We start from the raw sequence: 13,130 nt of genomic DNA on the forward strand, positions 1-13,130 counted from the left end.
AAAAAAAAAAAAAAAAGATCTCTTCACCTACAATGCGGAAAAACAGAAAGCAGGCTGGAAAACTCTATAGTGGGAAAGCTTAGCTTGACAACAGCTGCTGTTAGCAGGTGGGAAATGCTTGCAACAATGTAACCACTTACATCCTCCAGAAGATCCTCTGGTAGACTAACCCTGGTGCCTCCCAGCAGACAATCTTCCATAATGCGGGTGCCATGGCCATCTCCACAAGGACCAAGTTCCAGGGGATCCGTCAGCATATGATCCAAAGAATCCATTATTCTCCAACGTATCCCTAACAAAAATATGCATCTTGAGGCAGAAATGCTGAAATCTGATGCTAACACTCTTCTGGAAAATACTTCTCAAACTGACTTTCACATCTTACTATAAAAACAAGCTCTTTGGTAGCCTTCAGCACAGAGAGGTTCAGGGGCAGTGCCTAGGCCAAATTCAAGCCCCAGGACTGGCAAAAATAAATAAATAAATAAATAAATGAAGCTCTTCTCCCTCCCTTCCTATACTGCTTCCCCACCGGAATTTTCTAGAAAAGCTGTCTTTCAAAATGCATCTACACTAACTCCAACATTCATAAAGTTTCTTATACTTTCCTTTGGGGACATAGAATGACATTCAGAAAATAAATGATAAACAAATCAGTCATAATGAAGAGATCCCAAGTCAACCTGGCACTGGTAGCTCATGCCAAAATCCTAGCCACTAGGAGGCTGAGATCTGAGGATTGTAGTTCAAAGCCAGCTCAAGCAGTAAAGTCTGTAAGGCTCTTAATCTCCCATTAACCACCAGAAAACCAGAAGTGGCTCCAAGTAGTGAGACTGCACCCAGGCTAATCAAAGGAAAAAAAAAAAAACCCGCTGGTGGCTCACGCCTATAATCTTATTCAGGAAGCAGAGATCTAAGGATCACACTTCAAAGCCAGCCTGAGTAAGAAAGTCCCAGAGACTCTTATCTCCAATCAATCACCAGAAAACTGGCTATGGAACAATGGCTCAAAGTGGTAGAGTGCTAGCCTTGAGCAAAAAAGTTCATAGACAGTGCAGTGAGTAGGCTCTGAGTTCAAGCCCCACAAGTGACAGAGTTCCCACTTCAATAATCACTCCACTATAACAATTTAGTATTTTTTGGCATTTTAATTCTTTATTGTTATAAAACATACTGCAAATCTATGTATACTAGCAAGCCTCAGACAGTAACTATAACACTTACTTGAAATGGGCCGAGTAAGACATTTATATATATCATTTAATTCCTGCAACAGGGATATTTACACTTATTCTACTGATATTAAAATTAAAGATTTGCTAGGTGAAAGTAGCTCACATCTATAATCCTAGTTACTCAAGAGCCTGAAATTTGAGAATCTCAGGTCAGAGCTAGGCTGGGCAGAAAAGTCTGAAACTCTTACCTCCAATTAACCAGCAAAAAATTGGAACTGAAGATGTAGTTCAAGTGGTAGAGTGCCAGCCATGAGCAGAAAAAAACTGAGAGGTTGAGGCCCTGAGTTCAAGCACAGTACTGCACACACACAAAAATAAATAAATGAAAGAATGAATAAAATGAAAATAGGTAATCAACTTGTCTTCCAGAGGCTATACCAAACCTAAGTCTATCTGCAAAGCCATGTTCTTTTTTCATAGGTTGGGGTATGAACTTAGGGCCTCATGCATGCTAAGCAAATGCTCTATCACTTGAGCCATACCACCAACCCTTTTTGCTTTCATTATTATAAAGTCACAAACTTTTTGCCTGAGACCAGCCTTGAACTGTGATCCTCCTACCTCTGCTTCCCAAACAGCTAGGATTACAGTTAGAGGCCATCAGAGCTAGTTTTTGAGACAAGATGTCACAAATTTTTGCCCAGACTGGCTTCAAATGACCTCCTATCTCTGAATCACAGGCAGCTGAGATTACAGGCATAAACCACCCACCCAGCCCAAATCCAATTCTTATCACTATACAATATATTTGCAGAAACACTCAATTTAAATCCTAAAATGACAGGATTATTAGTCCTGATGTTTCAAGTACCTACTGACAACCAGTAAAGTCAGTAGTTCAATCAGCTGTTTGTTTTGGTGTCAGTCCAGAGGCTTGAACTCTGGGCCTGGGCACTGTCCCTGAACTTTTCTGCTCAAATATAGAGCTCTAACACTTGAGCTACAACTCCACTTCCAACTTTTTTTGGTAGTTAAATGGAGATAAAGAGTCTGACAGATTTTCCTGCCCTGGCTGGCTTTCACTCTCAATCCTCACATCTCAGCTCCCTGATTAGGTAGGATTTGAGGTGTGAGCCACAAGTGCTTGGCTTCAATCCACTGATCTTTACAACCATGTGAATTAATACTACTTTTTTCCTCATGTAATAACTGAATACTGCTGGCCACCTTTAGAAAATAATATACTAAACATTTTCAGAGAACATCTCACAAAGCTGATGACTGGAATCAGAGAAGTTGAAGCCACAGGACTCTCAACATTTCCAGCAGGAACTTGAACTCAATCCCTCTGTAAACCTTTGCTAAATCATTCTCTCTAGCTCCTATTCCTACAAATGAACAAAGTATACTAAAATGTAAAGGAAAAATAAGTCTCAGTTCAAATGCCAAACTTCTAGAGTAGATCAGCTAGTAATTCTGTGACCTTCTGAAAAAATCTTACCTCAACAGGCATCAATTTCCTTACCTGTAAGCCACAGAGGAGTTGGACCAGGATCTCTCTATTGTAATTTTCAATCCTGGAATCTTGCAATAAATATTTTCCAACAAAGTGACAGTTTGTATCACTTTATGTAGGTATGTCTCATTTCCAAAATTCTCAAATGATAATGAGCAAACCCTGAAGTGTCTCTCCCCTTAAAGTTCTCTTGAACAGATTTCAAATCTATGTAAAGATACATCAGAGAGATTAGTATTCGATTAAGGAAGCTGGGTAGTTTCCAGGTCATTGTGTCCCATCAGCCTTCTGCACATTGCACCTGAGTTTTGTATTTTTTTTTAATGTAGAAGCAACTTGATATTTAGAATAAAATCCCCATGACAGAATTAATACTACGCAGAACAACTGCAGTAACTGCTGTCAGGCACTTACCTATACAACTTACTTGTAAATTTCTTCAGTTACAACAAGATGTTTAACTAACTGTAATATATCCCTGTGACAACCTCTGCCCTGCCAACAATTCTTTTGGGGGGCTTTTTTAAACTTTCGTTACTGTTGTTTTAGAGGTGCTATACAGCAGGGTTACATTCATATATGTCAGGTAATAAATACATGTCCTTTCTCAGGGTCATCTGTTCCCTCATTCTCTCCCATTCCCTCCCTCCCATCTCCACCCACGAGTTGCATAGTTCACTTTCACCAGTGTCCAGTACTCTGCCAACTATTCTAAACAGGATCTCAAATTAAAGAAAAGCAAGCAGAGCTACCAGAGAGCTGGAACCCGGAAGCCATCGGTGTGAGTCTTGGGTGTCCTGGACTTCTTGAGGGGACCAAGAAAGTCTCTCCCAAAGGCCTTCCCTCTGCACCTGGCTCACGGACCTACCCTCCAGGACTCTCCGCAAGCAGAATTAAACAGTTCCCTCCAGAGCAATTGCCTATTCCAAACTCCTCGCCTGTGACAGCAAATCCCACCCCATCCCACCCCGCGCCGGGCTCCGGCCCCGCCCCTCTGCACAGCACCCCGCCCCTCCCCCACACGGTGCCTAACCCTAACCCTCACCCACACGGGCCGCCCCGCTCCCAACGCCCAGCTTCCTGCCCCTAGCCCACGGGAGGCGGCGCCCGAGGAGCCCCACTTCCTCTCTCCGCCCCCGGGCCACATTTTAACCCTCCCGCCGCCCTGGGCCCGCCCTCACCAGAATCCTGGACGCGGGTCTCCCAACCCGCAGCGCCTCTCCAGCCGCGGGCTCCCGGACGCGCTCGCTCCCGCAAGGCGTGCGGGTGCGTGCACGCTCCGGGCTCGGGCGGCGGAAGGGGCGGGGCTTGTCTGGGCGGGGCCGGCGAGGGGCGGAGCTGGGGGCGGGGCCCAGAGCAGCGGGGCCGTCTGTAAACGCCCTGTCCATTGGTGTCAGAGGAACGCTGCGATCCACGGTGTCCTCACTTGGTTTAGGAGTTTGGGGAAGGCAGAAAGAAGTTGCAGTTCTTTGCCGGGAGAAATGAAGGTCCTTCAAGCTAACGTTTACATTAAGCACTGTGACAACCAAGTTCTCTCCACTGTCTTTGTACTGGGGCCGCATGTGCCCAGCACCTGTGACCGGCCAAATGTTCATTCTACAGTGGAGGAAATCTTGGTTTCTCCGGATTCAGAGAGGAAAAGACGGACCTCAACCTGAGCCCCTGATTTTCTTTCCTCACATCTCCATGCTCCCAATGCCCAGAAAGTGCATTTGGAATGACAGTGTTCTGCCAGCCACCCGCGGCTCGCGCCTGTGATCCTAGCTATTCTGGAGACAGATTTGAGGATCACGGTTCAAAGCCAGCCCAGACAATAAAGTCTGACTCTTAATTCCAAATAACTACCGAAAAAAGCCAGAGCTGGAGCTGTGACTCAAGGTAGGGAGCTAGTTTTGAGCAAAAAAAAAAAAAAAAAAAAAAAAAACCACAGGGAGAACACAGAAAAAAAAAGAGCGCGCGCGCGCGCGCGCGCGCACACACACACACATACACACAAACACACATACACAGTATGTTTTTGTTCAACATATCATGATTTTGGTTGCTCCCCTAGTGATGCAGAGACCACCTTCAGTTCTCTGGATTGAATAGAAATATATCAGAGAATACAGCCAGCAGCACAAGTTAATGTCTTGTCCTCTATGGAAAACACTGATTTCCCATGCTCCTCCATCCACCTGCTCCACTGTGGAAAAGATGCCCTTCATTCTGGTAAGGCTGTTGGGAGGTTCTTGAACTAGAAACCACCCTTGTATAAATATTTAAATATATTTATATTATCATTATCATCAAGGTTTCTCTTTCCTTGGGACTATGACCAGATTCTTGGTAGCATTTTGGTGTTGTCATGGTTCTGGAGAGTAGCCATAATGTGGCATCTCATATAGTTTTAATTTGAATTTCCCTGATGACATGAACTGGAGTATCTTTTCAGATACTTCCTTGTCATCAGTATATATTCTTTGCAAGGTGTCTTTGGCCAGTATTTCTAGGGTTGTGTTCTTATTTTTTTAATTAGCTTTAAGTAGTTATACAAAGGGGTTTCAATTCAACATATCAAGCCTGTAATTCAAGGCCTGCCCAAGCAGGATAGTCTGTGAGACTCCTATCTCTAATTAACGACTGAAAAGCTGGAAGTAGCACTCAAGTAGTAGAGTGCTAGCCTTGAGCAAAAAGGCTCAGGGACAGTGTCCAAGGACCAGCCCAGGACCAGCACACACATACACACATAAACACACACACCTCACTCCACGCACACAAAATGGTTTGTTTTTTTGTTCTGTTTTTCGCCAGTCCTGGGACTTGATCTCAGGGCCTGAGATTTGTCCCTTAGCTTTTTCATTCAAGTCAGGCACTCTACCACTAGAGCCACAACTCTACTTCCAGCTTTTGCTAGTTACTTGGAGATGAGTCTCACAACTTTCTTGCCTGGGGTAGCTTTGAACCTCAGTCCTAAGATCTCAACCTCCTGAATGATTAGTATTACAGGAGTGAGCCACCAGCTCTCAGCCCTGTAATGAACTAGTTAAGATAATTTCTGCAAGTAGGTCTCTAGCTAGATGGGGATTAGATGCGGGGGAGGATATTTTAGAATCCTAGATTTGGTCTTTGTGATTCTAAGTGATTACCTTCACAATTGTTTCTGTTTTTCTCCTCCTTAGGTGGCAAAGGATGGCTATAGTTAGATGGAGGAATTGGGTTTTTATTTCCCATAGGCTGGGTCAGTTAGGCTCTAATAAAACATATGCCCGTTGGACTCTGATTAACTTATCTCCTCTTCTGAAAATAGTCATTGTTAAGTAGTAGAATCTTCTGGAATATTCAGAATGGTTTCTGGCTGGCTCTCCACTACTGTCGTCACCCCTACCCCCCTCACATACCTCAGCAGCACCAAGGGATTGTTCCATAATATTCACGGTGAAAACCTAGCCAAGTTCCTGGAGGTAAAGCTCAAAGAAGAAATATGGCTGGGCGCCAGTGGCTCACACTTACAATCCTAGCTACTCAGGAGACTGAGATCTGAGGATTGCAGTTCAAAGCCAGCCTGGGCAGGAAAGTCCATGAGACTCTTATCTTCAATTAACCACCAAAAAACAAGAAGTAGCACTGTGTCTCAAGTGGTAGACCACTCGCCTTGAACTGAAGAGCTCAGGAACAGTGCCCAGACCCAGAGTTCAAGCCCCACAGCCGATCCAAAAAAAAAAAGAGGGCTGGGAAGGTGGCTCAGTGGTAGAGCACTTGCCTTGCATGCATGAGGCCCTGTTTTCAATTCCTCAGCACCACATAAGCAGGAAAAAAAAGCCGGAAGTAGCACTGTGGCTCAAGTGATAGAGTGCTAGCCTTGAGCTGAAGAGCTGAGGGACAGCGCTCAGGCCCAAAGTTCAGGCCCCATGACCAGACACCCCCCCCAAAAAAAAAAGAGGAAAAAAAGGAAAAAAAAAAGAATCCCTTTTGCCCTAGTGTGGCACCCTCTGGAGTTATTAATCTCTAAAGAGTTGTCTAGACTGTACCTTCAGCAATGTATCAATTACAAGTCAGGTTTTCCTGCTCTCCATTAGCTCCCTTAGAGGCTTCTGCTAATAAATACTTGTTCATTAGGTGTGATACTTTCTATCACCTGTTTTTTTTTTTTTATTTTCTTACTATAAAAGTCATGTACAGAGGGGTTGAAGTTACATAAATCAATCAGGTAATGAGCACAATTCTTTTTGGACACTATCACCCCTTTTCCCTCACTGTTTTTCCTTCCTGTCCCCATCCCTAAGTTGTATAGTTTATTTTCAACATAGTGTCTAGAGAGAATCACTGCTAGCCTCTCCAGTTTTGTGGCCCGTGACTTCCCTTCAGTGATATATTTAAGAAAATTTGTTGATGTTTTGACTTATTCAGCTTTTATATTTGTTTATGGGATAAGTAGAGACTTTCACAACTTTACCTTTTTTTTTTTTTTGGTACCAGTCCTGGGTCTTGAACTCAGGTTCTGGGCACTGTCCCTGAGCTTTTTAACTCAAGGCTAGCACTCTACCACATGAGTCAGAGCTCCATTTCCAGCTTTCTGGTATTTAATTGGAGATAAGAGTCTCAGGACTGGGGCTCCAAAGGTGGCTCAGTGGTAGAGCACTTGCCTTGCATGCTCCAGGACCTGGGTTCGATTCCTCAGCACCACATAAGAAAAAAGCTGGAAGTGGTGCTATGGCTCAAGTGGTAGAGTGCTAGCCTTGAGCTGAAGAGCAGAGGTACAGCGCCCAGACCCAGAGTTCAGGCCCCACAACCGGACCCAAAAAAAAAAAAAAAAAAGAGTCTCAGGACTTTCTTGCCTTGGACTGTCTTAAGACAGTGATCCTCAGACCTCGGCCTTCTGAGTAGCTATGATTACAGGCATGAGCCTGGTAAATTTGACTCTGTGTGTGTTTATGTGTGCTCGTACTTGGGCTTGAACTTGGGGCTTGGTGCTGTCCCTTGACTTTTTTTTGCTCATGGCTGCCACTTAAGCCATACCTCCACTCCTGGCTCTTTTTTGGCTGGTTAATTGGAGTCTCACGGATTTTCATGCCTGGTCTGGCTTAGAAACATAATCCCCACATCTCAGCCTCCAGAGTAGCCATTGGTGTGAGTCACCAATGCCTGAAAGGACTTTCAAGTTTCTTAAATGCCCAACCAGAAACCAGAAATTAACGTGTAATTAAAAAAGCAAAACAAGAACAAAACACCACTCCAACCACACCAATAGCTCTTGCAGCTTCACACAGCTTCATATACACAAAGGAAACACATGTTTATTAGAAAAAATATTTATTAATTTTTACACCTGCTGGGTAGCACAAGACTATTAACACTATAACTCACTGAATATACAATAAATGTTCACATTTAAGTAACAGGATAAGGTCAACATTTCAACCAAATGGATCAGCTCTAGCATCTCATGAAGTGCTTTTTAGCTCTAGATATCTTGACTTTTTGTTTTGTTTTGTTTTTAAAGGATAATTCTGGGTCAGAAAATAATTCAAGAACATCAAAACAAAAGCCTTTCCAGAAGAACAGGAATTTTACATGATGAAATGTCCATTTCTCAGGATACTAATCAAACAATAAAAATGCAAAAAAAATATACTCAACCTACTCCAAATATTCATCCGGCACTGAAATCTACAGGATCAAAGGAAGAGGTTATAAGTATTGGATACATCCCTATTTCCCAGCTGGGACTTCAGAGGAATTCTAACCTGCTACCCTTTCAAATACAAGTCCTTTTGAAAACCTCTTCCCTCAGATGACTGTGTACATCCCTGATCTAAAACTGGTGTCATTTGGCAAAACCCACTACCCACCTCTCAGGTTGCTAATATATAAGGACCAGAAGGACCACATAAGGACCAAAAAAGATGGGAAGAAACACTAGAAGAGAAAGTGACAAAAAGATCCTTCAACAATATTTTCCTCTATGTATTTTAAATAATAAAATAACTAGCATAAAATGAACATTCCACTCAGTGATAGTTTCCTTTTACAAATTTTAATCAGTAAGGTATTCCTGAGAAGAGAGAGTTCCTTGCTTGTTCAAATAAGAAAAAAAAAGAACCTAACAGGGACAAATTTAAGTTATAAAAACTAAAACTGGGGGGCTGGGAAGGTGGCTCAGTGGTAGAGCGCTTGCCTTGCACGCATGAGGCCCTGGGTTCGATTCCTCAGCACCACATAAGCAAAAAGAAAAAAGCCGGAAGTGGCCCTGTGGCTCAAGTGGTAGAGTGCTAGCCTTGAGCTGAAGAGCAGAGGGACAGTGCCCAGGCCCAGAGTTCAGGCCCCATGACCAGACCCCCCCCCGCAACCCCCTCCCCCAAAAAACTGGACTTTTAAAAAGTCTATTCTTTCTAGACTGGATACTAGGTTATTTATAACCAACACTTTATGGGACTATGGAAACCAAAGTTTGCATTTTGACTCAAAGTTGGTATTTTTAGTTGAAATTATCATACCTCTTTGTCACCAAAGATACATAGGCCCTTTTCAGTTTTCACACTTTTTTTTTTTTTTTTTTGAGACAGGGTCTTGCTATGTAGCCCAGGCAGGCCCTGAATTTACAAACCTGCCTCGATCTCCCAAGTGCTAGTATGATAGGTATGTGCCACTATGCCCAGCTAGGTTTCACATATTTTTGAGATAACTTTCTCAAATTTTCTTAGTGCCCTAAGTTTCAGAGACAACAGTATGAATGAACTTCTCAAAATCAAAGTGCAAGGTCTACATTTTAATAAAGTTATTGCAAAAGAATTGTTTGCTTTTCAGAAAGGTATCTTTACCATAAAAAAGCCACTATACTTCTTAGTTCATATAGACAGTTTTTACTCATAAATGTGAATAAGATCAGTGAGTTACCTTCATTTGAAATGAAGGTATAAGTCTTCCTAATCTGGAGTGGGAAGTTCACTATACAATATAAGTACTCTAAAAAAATATGTCACAAAAGTTGTTAAAATACATACTGACTTTTGAAATGTTTTATGGATAATAACTGGAATGTACAATAAAAAGGAAAAAAAATACTTTTCCTCACTGAATTCATAGCAAACGAGGCTCCCAACCAACTATCGTCACAGCATAGTTTTCTTCTTTCAACAAACAGTATAATATTCATAAAGACTGAATATATTCCAGATCCTTTACATTACCCTAAGCTATTACAAATGGTCCTCAAGATTTCATTTTTTACCCTAAGTGGAAATTGGTCATTTTACAAGTAGGTCCAGATGAGTTACAATGTATTGATAGTGAAAAAGTGTTTAAAAATAATAAAGGCCACCTTTCCATCCAACATTAAAGAATGTTCATTTTAAGACGACCTTAAAAGTACTAAAAATATACTGAATGTTGTAAGCAAGAGTTAAATGTTGGGGTGTGGTTAATTGATGGAGCACCTCAGCATGCTTGAGGCCCTGGATTTGATCCTCAGCACCACAAAAAATAGTAATAAATAAATAAAGTTAAACATATGTTTGGTAAGAACAAGGAATTCATCTTTTACCAATGAATGGTAAATGCATCCTGCAAAGCAGGACAAGATTTTAGTACTTTCTTTCTGACTATATCTCGGTCTCTCTTTCTACACATAGCGTTAGTAATTTTTCTTGGTACTAATATCTCCTTCTTAATACAACTACAACCAGAAAATGGTAGGCAACATTTTAATGTGCGGGCTTGAAATCTGCTGAAACCAAGGATGTTTTTTCCTCAGTGAGTTCATATTGAGGAATAACAAAGGAAGAAGTATCAGAACATGAGGTTCTACTTCATCTGCTAAGACTAGCATCTGTGGAAAGCACTATCAATTAGCAAACAACATTGGTTGTTTAAATAAGAAACTTAAAAAAAATGGTGGCACATGCCTGTGTTAACTCAGGAGGCTGAGGCAGGAAGATTATCTGAGCCCAGAAATTTAGGGCCAGCCTGAGCAATAGAGCAATACCCCTATCTAACCCACCAAAAAAGCAATTTAAAAAATCAACAGTAAGAAAAATTTAGACAACAGTTTTCCCTTGAGAATACTGTCAAACTTTTTTCTCATCATTTTAACTTTTTCTTCTAGGAAGTTTCCTTTGTCAAATTACTGAAAACGCAAACACACAAGAGAAAGCAGTCTTGACCTAATTCACACCCATAAACTACCCCTTCTCCTCTGGTGCCATGGCTTAGAATTCAGCAGTCCAATGGCCATTCTGTCTCCACCTTTGATATGAATACAATATACCACTTAATATTTCCACAAAGGGAGAATAAGGCTTATTAGTGTGTTGTGAACGAAAGAAAGAAAAAGAAAGAAAGACACACAACTAACAAGGGAAAATCCAAGTTTCTCCATCTTGAAATGTACTTTCCTCTGAAAGATCTCCGTTCTGTGGCAGAAAGCCCAAGGGTTTGAAGAGTCAATTTGCTAAAGATGACATTGGCAAAAATCACCCCCAGCATATGTGAGTGTCAAAACAGTAGTTTCCAAACTCTTGAGTGAGTAATAAATCTTAAAAAAGAGTTCTAGGGGTCAGAAGCTGATTGATGAAGGAGAAAAGATATGATGTGAGTCCGAGTCTAGCTCCTGATAGACGCATTACGGCTTAGTGATGTGCACCTCACTGCTGCCATTGCCGTTGGTGGTAGTCGTGATGATGTACTGTGTTGTCTGCTGCTGGCTGCTGTTCTGGGAATCCAAGGAGTCACTGTGTGTGGAAGGCTGAACCTGCACTGTTGCAGAGAGGGCAGCAGTTTGCTTTTCCTCTAATTCCGGTTGGCTTTCTGATAACACATAGTGACCCTAAGAACAGGAAGAAAAGGATTTTTAAAAATCTGGACTGGGAAGGTGGCTCAGTGGTAGAGCGCTCGCCTTGAGCTGAAGAGCTGAGGGACAAGCGCCCAGGCCAAGAGTTCAGGCCTCATGACCGACCAAAAAAAAAAAAAAATCTGGACTGCTGAGCAATAGAGCTCACATTTGTAATGCTCACATCTGTAATGCTAGTTTCTCAGGAAACTGAGATCTAAGAACTGAGGCTCAAAGTCAGCCCAGGCAAGACAAATCTAAGAGAACCAGCAAAAAGCCAGACATGGAGCTGTGGCTCAAGTAGTAAAGTGCAGCCTTGAGCAAAAAAAAGCTAAAGGATAATGTCTGGACCGTGAGTTCAAGCCATAGTAACAACACATGCAAGCAGGCACATGCACACACGCGCATATACACACACACATACACACAACACACACACAAAACACACAAAATCTAGGGCCTATAAGAGAGAGAAGGAGGAGCTTGGGACATAGCTTAGTGGTGTAGATTGCTTTCCTAGCATGCACAAGGTAAGGTTTGATACCCAGTACTGAGAAGAAAAAAAAGTTCTGGGACAAGGGCTATGGCACAGCTCTGCAAGATGACTTACCGGAGTAACTGCCTTTACTTGGCCAGAAGTGACAGGAGTTGCCACACCACTGTCCGTGATCACAAACTGACCTGGGGGGAGTGTCATCATTTGAATCTCAGATGCTGAAAACAGGAAATATACACTGTTCAGTGGTCTTAGATTTTAATAGCGTTCTAGAAACAAATGCTTTTCCACTTACAGGATTAGGTTACATCTCAATAAATCCATCATAATTGAAAACAAATGCATTTTCGAATGGGATGAAGTTCAGCACTAAAACATTAGCCTACGGAGTGCAAGACCCTAAGATCCTTCTCCAGAAGCACAAGAAAATGCATTTAATATACCTAACTTACAAATATCAGCATTTAGCCTTGCCTACCATAGACATGATTAGAATACTTAGATCAACCTGCAGTTGGCCAAAACCATCTAGCACAAAGCTCGTTTTATAATTGTTTCATATTTCATGTAAATTAATACTGTATTAAAAATGAATACAAGTAGACATGGTGGCATGCATCTGTAGGCCCCTCTACGGACTAAGGCAAGAGGACTGCTTGAGCCTGAGAGTTCCAGAACAGCTAGGGTAACAAAGTGACAGTCTGCCTCCCAAACAAAAAACCAGAATGTTTTTATAGGTATGCTTTTGTATCCCAGTAATATTAAAAAGCAAAACAAAATCCTAAGCTTGGCACTGGTGGCTCACATCTGTAATCCTAGCTACTCAGGAGGCTGAGATCTGAGGATCGCAGTTCAAAGCCAGCCCAGGCAGGAAAATCAATGAGACTCTTTTTTTGTTGTTGTTGGTCGTGAGGCTTGAACTCTGGTCCTGGGCATTGTCTCTGAGCTCTTCAGCTCAAGGCTAGCACTCTACCACTTGAGCCACAGTGCCACTTCTAGTTTTCTGGTAGCTTACTGGAGATAAGAATCTCACAGACATGGAGCTGGGAAGGTGGCTCAGTGGTAGAGCGCTTGCCTTGCATGCCTGAGGCCCTGGGTTCGATTCCTCAGCACCACATAAGCAAAAAGAAAAAAGCC

At 42.2% G+C, this 13,130-nt stretch overlaps 2 protein-coding genes across 2 annotated transcripts in view; both read right to left on the bottom strand.

The window, feature by feature from the left end:
• Positions 1-3,930, bottom strand: part of Nfrkb (nuclear factor related to kappaB binding protein) — a 36,883-nt gene extending 32,953 nt beyond the window's left edge. Inside the window, exons 1-3 of the mRNA XM_013009453.1 lie at positions 3,873-3,930; positions 2,701-2,898; positions 141-292 (exon numbers count right to left, since the gene is read on the bottom strand). Of these exons, the coding sequence (XP_012864907.1) occupies positions 141-275 (135 nt within the window). The 5' untranslated portion in view covers positions 276-292; positions 2,701-2,898; positions 3,873-3,930. The remainder of the gene's footprint in view (positions 1-140; positions 293-2,700; positions 2,899-3,872) is intronic.
• Positions 3,931-9,036: 5,106 nt separating this feature from the next.
• The window catches only part of Prdm10 (PR domain containing 10), a 126,816-nt gene continuing 122,722 nt past the window's right edge, over positions 9,037-13,130 (bottom strand). Inside the window, exons 22-23 of the mRNA XM_013009437.1 lie at positions 12,108-12,211; positions 9,037-11,494 (exon numbers count right to left, since the gene is read on the bottom strand). Coding sequence (XP_012864891.1) covers positions 11,291-11,494; positions 12,108-12,211 — 308 coding nt within the window. The 3' untranslated portion in view covers positions 9,037-11,290. The remainder of the gene's footprint in view (positions 11,495-12,107; positions 12,212-13,130) is intronic.

This window comes from Dipodomys ordii, unplaced genomic scaffold (assembly GCF_000151885.1).
Source record: "Dipodomys ordii isolate 6190 unplaced genomic scaffold, Dord_2.0 Scaffold10, whole genome shotgun sequence".
Lineage (NCBI taxonomy): Eukaryota > Metazoa > Chordata > Mammalia > Rodentia > Heteromyidae > Dipodomys > Dipodomys ordii.